General features: G+C 39.6%; 1 protein-coding gene across 4 annotated transcripts in view; it reads left to right on the top strand.

Annotated features, from left to right (window-relative positions):
• LOC123502760 (glutamate receptor 1-like) overlaps positions 1 to 7,500 on the top strand; it is an 815,513-nt gene that overhangs the window by 712,097 nt on the left and 95,916 nt on the right. For all 4 annotated transcript variants that reach the window (XM_045252006.1, XM_045252005.1, XM_045252004.1 and 1 more), the window contains exon 13: positions 883 to 977. In XM_045252006.1, the coding sequence (XP_045107941.1) occupies positions 883 to 977 (95 nt within the window). The remainder of the gene's footprint in view (positions 1 to 882; positions 978 to 7,500) is intronic.

The following is a 7,500-nucleotide window of genomic DNA, read 5'->3' as shown; positions in this document are numbered from 1 at the left end:
GCATTGTTTTCTTTGTTTTTTCTTTGATTTCTTTATTCTTTAATGTGGAAGCAACTGTGATTGTGATGGAAAAGATGTATTGCAGGTTGTGTGTGTTTGTCTGTTTGTGTTGTGTTGGTTTGAATGTTATTGTTGGGTGATTGTGTTTCCCTGCTCACGCTTACACACACACACACACACACACACACACACACACACACACACACACACACACACACACACACACACACACACACACACACACACACACTATTTACACGTTGGATTCAATAGTTACAATAGTCATTCTTCATAGTTTATAATGTAAAAATACTATTATTGTTATTATTATTATTACTATTATTATTATTATTATTATTATTATTATTATTATTATTATTATTATTATTATTATTATTATTATTATTATTATTATTATTATTATCATTTTTGTTATATTATTATTATTATTATTATTATTATTATTATTATTATTATTATCCTACTCAAACTTAATATTTTAGTGCATTTATGTAACATTTATGTCTTTTATTGTTCCTTTCATCCTCTCCTCTGCTTTTCTTCCATCCTGCTCTTCCTCCTTTCTCTCCTTTTCCTCCGCCTCTTCTTCTCTTCTTCCTTCATTCCTCCTTCCTTCCATTACCTTAAGTTTCCTCTCACAATACCATTACTAACCTCCCTTTCATACTCTCTCTCTCTCTCTCTCTCTCTCTCTCTCTCTCTCTCTCTCTCTCTCTCTCTCTCTCTCTCTCTCTCTCTCTCTCTCTCTCTCTCTCTCTCTCTCTCTCTCTCTCTCTCTCTCCTCTGTAACCCTTGTCCCACTTTCCTTGCTCCTCCTCCTCTTTCTCCTCCTGACCCTCTCTCTCTCTCTCTCCCCCGCAGACACGCTTCAGGTTGTGAAGGACCAGACGTACGGTGCTATAGACGAGTCGAAGGAGGGAGGCTGGAATGGCATGGTTGGCGAGCTGGTTAGGAAGGTGAGTAGCAAAACTAGCATTAGTAAGGGGTGGTGGTTGTGGTGGTGTACTTCATAAATTATTCCACCGCCTTATGATCTCAGTGTTGTGGTGTTGTTTTTCTTATTTGTTTTATTTATATGTTGGGGTGTTTTAGATTGTTATTGAGTGTGTTTAAGGGAAATGAGGTTCTTCTTTTAGTTTAAGGGGAAAGAAATGTTTTTATGAGGTGTTTTTATATTTTTTTTTATGAATTAAGTATTCTCTCTCTCTCTCTCTCTCTCTCTCTCTCTCTCTCTCTCTCTCTCTCTCTCTCTCTCTCTCTCTCTCTCTCTCTCTCTCTCTCTCTCTCTCTCTCTCTCTCTCTCTCTCCTATAAATAGAGTACTCGCACATAATAGCATAACTCTCGGATAATTAAGTTTTATACCACTGTCTCGTCTTCCTTACTACTTCTTTTTTATATCCTTTATTTTCTCTTTTTCTGCTCCTCCTTTCCATTTGAGACTTAACTATTACTGATTTAAGGCGAGAGAATATGAAATGTTTACTGAAAAATGGCTAATGTGTGACGTAATTATGATGATGATAATGATGATGGAGATGATGACAGTATATGCTAATCTGTTTTTTTTTTTTATGGCCTTTTTTTTCGTTTGGCTTCATATTTTAGCGAAGTCTATATTTTTTTTAATTTCAGACGGTCGTTTCTGATTCTTTAGGACTGGGATCGCTCTTTGCCTTTTTATTGAATTATTTATTTATTTATTTACTTATTTTAGGGAGGGAGTGAGGCTGCTTGCTGGTGCTACTCATACTAAAATCAATCTAGCAGACGAACATACATAGGGAAGACTAGTTGAAGTTAGTGTACCGATACGTGGTAATAATTATGTGAAAGATGCATTCCAATGTTTAACTCTTCATTTCATTATTATTTTCCATGTTTTTCATAAGCTCTGTTATTCTTTTCTTCTCTCGCCCATATTCTCTAAGTAATCTCTATTATTTTTGTTTTTCTGTATTTTTTCTTTACATATATACATACAGTTAATTTTCCTTTCTTATTTTTTTCCTTTTTTTTCATTTTCCATGTTTTATAAGCTCCCTGTTATTTTTTTTTCTTCTCTCTCATATTCTCTACATAACCTATTTTATTTATTTCTGTATTCGTCTTTATATATTATCATTCAATTAATTTCCCTCCTTTTCATTTTCTTCTTTTTTCTGTTTTTTTTTTTTTTTTTTTTTTTCTTCTTCTTCTTCTTCTTCTTCTTCTTCTTCTTCTTCTTCTTCTTCTTCTTCTTCTTCTTCCTCTTCCTCTTCCTCTTCCTCCTCCTCCTCCTCCTCCTCCTCCTCCTCCTGGCTATTCATGTAGTTTCCAAGCAAAATAACTTTCCGTGTTTAGCGAAGCCATAAAACTTGAGGACAATGAAAGAAGAGAGAAGAAAATTATATTCTTTCTTGTATTAAAACCAAACATCAAAATTTGCCGTAAAAGAAGAAGGGAAGAGGAAAACAAAGAAATAAAAACATAGATATAAAGAAGAAAAGAAAGAAAAGATGAGAAAATAAAAAGAAATCATGTATATTGTTTGCAAAAAAAATAAAAATAGGTTATTGATCTTAGGTGAAAAAAATTGTAATAGTGAGGGAGGTTTTAAGATTTCTATCCCTGTCTTTTAGCTAGTTCTTTCGGCACTGTAAGGGGACGGGCGTCTGAGTGGGCTTTTTTTTTATATTGTTGCTATTGGCTAGTCTTTCCCTCTTACGTAAAAAGAAAAAAGAATAAGTGAATAAATAAATAAAAGTTAGAAGGATATTTTGTGTGTAATTGTACTACTGGAATGCAAATGTGAAAATTCCTCTATTCCTTCCTCCACAAATGAATATATAAGTTAATTGATCAGGTAGCTAAAGAAATACATGCATGGATAAATAGATAAGGCCCTCAATAAAAAAAAAAAAAGGAGTTATCATAAGTACCATAAACAACAACCACAAGCAGGAACATTAAATAAAGAAAAAAAATCAGTGAAAAAATATACCTACATACCCATATATCATTACCCAAACCACACTTTTTTCCCTCCCTCTTCCTCCCACCTTGAAATAATAAAATAAATAGAAAAAAAACACACAAAAACACGTCGTACAGTAAATAATAAATACAGCAAAACAGGAGTCCCCACGTAATACCTACCTTATTTTCCCTTACTTTTTCCCTTTTTTTCCCTCGTATTTTCCCTGAGGTTCATGGCGGCGCAGTGTTAGGGTAGAAGTGGTGTGCTGTTAGGCTAAATTATTAGTCAGAAAGTGCTCTTGGGTAGGGAGAGAGAGAGAGAGAGAGAGAGAGAGAGAGAGAGAGAGAGAGGAGAGGGATGTGGGAGGTAAAGGAGAGGGCAGTAAAGACAATCTTAAGCGCGGTACTCTTGACCTAGTTTATTCTTAGCCTGGGGACGCTGGTCGGAGAGGAAGAGGAGGAGAAGGAGGAGGTAGTGGATGTGGTGGCGGAAATGGAGAACGAATGGAGTACTGGCAGGGGAGTGAAGAGAGTGGGAGTGAGAGTCTAAACAAAGGAGAGGAAGAGCAGGGAGCACAGGGAGAGGAAGGATTTTTCAGGAGCAGAGACAGAAAGAGAAAGGAAAGAACGACTGAGAGAATATTAGAAAGCATAGACAGATAAGACACAAGAAAAGTAAAGTTAAAAGCACAGAAATTAACACGAAAGCCTAAAATTACTGAAGGAAAATATACACAGCAAAGAAAACTTTAAACACAAAACTAAAAAAAACATAAAGAAAACGGGGAATGGGACCCAAGAACAAGAAAACGGAGATGAAACAGAACAGAATCAGGCAAAGAGAACTTAACGAACGTCCGTAATTTTTAACCCCTTCTAAACTGAGACGCATTTTTACCTTCATTTTTGGACATGATTCGGTGATTTTATTTGTATTAGGAAAATTAATGGCTAGAGTCTTTCCTATCCTGATCCCAACATATGTTCCTGAAGCTGTATGAAATCGCTAAATAGTAAGCAGAATGAATTTAAGAACACGTCCTACAGAGATTAACGCCTTCAGTATCATGACGCATTTCCATATTCATTCTACTTAATATTTATCAATTTTATACATCTTCAGAAATGTATGCAGGGAATTGAAATAGTGAAGACTGTGGCCATTAATCATCTGACCCCCATTGATCCTTCCTAATGTCAAAAAAAAAAAAAAAATTGGTTTAATCGTACTTAAATCTGACTGAAGAGATTCTTAAAACTCTTCCTCCCTCTCCGTCTTCCTTCACTAACAACACCTCGCATTTTTACCTAAGAACAACCACGGTCTCTATTCGTCCTTTAAACCCCAGAGATCTCGTCCTGTGCACTAATTCCCGCCCTTACGTTGCCTTGGACAATGAATGGTGTTTTGAAAGGAGACCCGCTCAACCTTCTCTAAGTTAGGGGCTCAAAATGGCTTCTTTCAAGACAAATGTGGCTGGTGGATGCAAAGGGGTGAGAAGCTCAGAGAGAGAGAGAGAGAGAGAGAGAGAGAGAGAGAGAGAGACTTGTTGTTCTTCCCATTCTTGTTGTCGATCTCTTTTTTTTTTTTTTGTTCTTGTTTTAATTATTACACCCACTCCTTCTCCTCCTCCTCTTCTTCTTTCTCCTCCTCCTATTTAACACATGCCAAGGAGAGAAAGAAGAGGAGGAGGAGGAGGATTAAGGGGAGGTGAATGGAAGTCTGGGTACTTTAATTATTCTTAGTTCTTCCTCCTCCTCCTCCTCCTCCTCCTCCTCCTCCTCCTCCTCCTCCTCCACCTTTTCCACCTTTACACATACTTAAAAGGTGGGAGAAGAAGTAGAGGAGGGGGAGGAGGAGGAGGAGGAGGAGGAGGAGGAGGAGGACGGTAAGAATGGAGGTTTGGATCCTTAATTTTGTCCTCCCCACCTTCCATCTCCTCTTACACGTTTTCCACCGTTACATATAATTAGAAGGTGGAGAAGAAAAAGAAGAAGGAGGAGGAGGAGGAGGAGGAGGAAGATGTGGGCGTGCGTGGGAAGACAGGTGGTGTGGGTGTGGAAGAGAGTGTAAAGATAGGTGGGGTGTGGAAGGATGAAAGTGAAAGAAGAGAAGGAGGAGAACGAAGAAGAAGAGGAAGAGAAGAAGTTATCCTCCTCCTTTTTTCTTCATGTCAAGTCTAGTGAAGGTTTGGTGACTGGATCTGATGGTGTTCCCCTGTACCTTCTTCTCTTCTCCTCCTCCTCCTCCTCCTCCTCCTCCTCCTTTTTCGTCTTTTTCTCCTTCCTTTACTTGGTTTACTGCCTCCCCTCCCTGATTGAGACAGTGTTGCTCATTAACCTAAGAGGAAGTCTCGCAAATGCTCATAAAAAGATCCTTATCATTACCAACTTCTTTTCATCTTATTCTTTTTATTTTTTCCTGTGTGTGTGTGTGTGTGTGTGTGTGTGTGTGTGTGTGACCTATTTGTGTATTCTCTTTGGTCTGTTTGTTTTCTCTCTCATTTACTTTTAATACGTTCTATATTTTTGCTCATTTCATTATTTATCCCTATTTTTTTCTTCTTTGCTTTGACTCAGTTTTCTTTAGTTGAGAGAGAGAGAGAGAGAGAGAGAGAGAGAGAGAGAGAGAGAGAGCGCATCTTTCATAGGTTGCTAGGCTGGCTAACTCTGTCACCACCACTATCACCACTACCACCACCACCATCACATTCAGTCTATCTCCGTGCCTCGCTGTCTCTTTGTGCATAATGTCTTTTCTTGAAGGGAATAAGATAAAGCTAAGCAGCCATTGCACATTAGTAGCTGTTGGAAGAGTGAAAGGAAGGTTCAAGGTTTTATTTTGTTTTATTTTATTTTTAGCTTAATAGAATAAAAGGACTAAAAGGCTCTTGTGGTGAGTAAATAGACTCGCTGAATGCATTTTTTTCCGTCTATTTAAATGATTGTTTGTGTCAGATTCTCTCTCTCTCTCTCTCTCTCTCTCTCTCTCTCTCTCTCTCTCTCTCTCTCTCTCTCTCTCGTCTGTTGGTTCACTCCTTTCAATTTTTATTTTTCGTTTTTCTTCCGTAATTTTCTTCTCCTTATTTCCTCTTATGATTCCTTGTTGTCTTGTTTCTTCTCTATTTATCCCTCAGCTCGTTTAAGAGAGAGAGAGAGAGAGAGAGAGAGAGAGAGAGCACACACACACACTTCTTGCATACTCACACGCATACACACACACGCACACACGTACACACAGTCAAACTTCTGCGCAGCACACACACAGCAGCCAACACATGCAGTGACAGGCTGTCAGGGATGTCATTGCCACTTTTCGCTTCGCCCTGCCCTCCCTCCTCCTCGTGACGGGCAGCTGTCGAGTGTCTTGGCGTCCCATCTCTTGGTATTAACACATCAACTCTCCGTCACTGACTTTAGGCAAAATCAGGTTGATGGAGTAATTATTGTTATCCTGCGCGTGAGGGACGGGGAGGAGAGAGCAAGTGAAGCGTATGGGCGAAACAAGGGGGATACTCTAACCAATCAGCGTCACTCATGTGCTGAGACCAGGTTGACCAACATGATACCTCGACACTAAACGCTATTTTTTCCCACTACATTCACGCACAGTGGAGGAATCGCAGCCAGACACACCATTCACACCCATTCACATTATCAACACGTCTAGCCACATCGTCCCTCAGCCTACACCGCCTCTCAGACACGTCACAAGGCACACCTTTACACACTCTTGTTGGCACGTCGGTCTGGTGGTGGCCGCGGACATGACACGAGCCACGCCACTTCTCGCAGTGACTTCTTGGGAATGGAGTGTATTGTGTGGCAGTGTGTTGTGTGTGGTGGTGTAATGGGAACTTTCCGCGTGTGTGTCACCCGTCCTGAGGCTGAGGCGGCAAGGCGAGGCTCGGAAGGAAGAGGAGGGTGAGGTGTTGCTGATTCCCAGGCGGCGGCGTCTCCAAGTTAGGTATTGTCATCCTCTTTCGTTTTAATTCAGTGACTTGGGTCTTTTTTTGTGGTACTTGGTTGGTTCTTGGGTGATTTATATTGTGGAATGTTAAAATTTGAGACATGGGCATTTCTGTGGCGTTTCTTTCATGGTTCTTGTGTTAGGAATTAAGGAGTGTTTTGTGGTTCTGTGAAATGTTTGAAGGTTTTGGAATGCGTTAATTGAGGGAGGGTATTGTAGCTTGATTTTGGCAGTGTAGTGATATACTGTTGCTAGATGTGCCCCATGATGTTTCTGTATCGTTTTCCTGAAGTAATTTCAACACACACACACACACACACACACACACACACACACACATTTTATCTATTTTCCTAATCTTGATCTCTCTCATCTTCATTATTTGAGAGCATTATCTCAACATTACCTTTTCCCCATTCTCCCTTCCAACCACTCCAGCCTCCATCACTCCCTCCTTCTTCCACACTCCCTCTATCACTCTTCCCCCATTATCACCACCTCTCTTCTCCCCGTATCCCATCACCTAATCCCCCCCCCCTTCAATGACTGCCT

Source organism: Portunus trituberculatus, chromosome 12 (assembly GCF_017591435.1).
Source record: "Portunus trituberculatus isolate SZX2019 chromosome 12, ASM1759143v1, whole genome shotgun sequence".
NCBI classification, from domain to species: domain Eukaryota; kingdom Metazoa; phylum Arthropoda; class Malacostraca; order Decapoda; family Portunidae; genus Portunus; species Portunus trituberculatus.
This window is presented reverse-complemented; position numbering and strand designations above follow the sequence as displayed.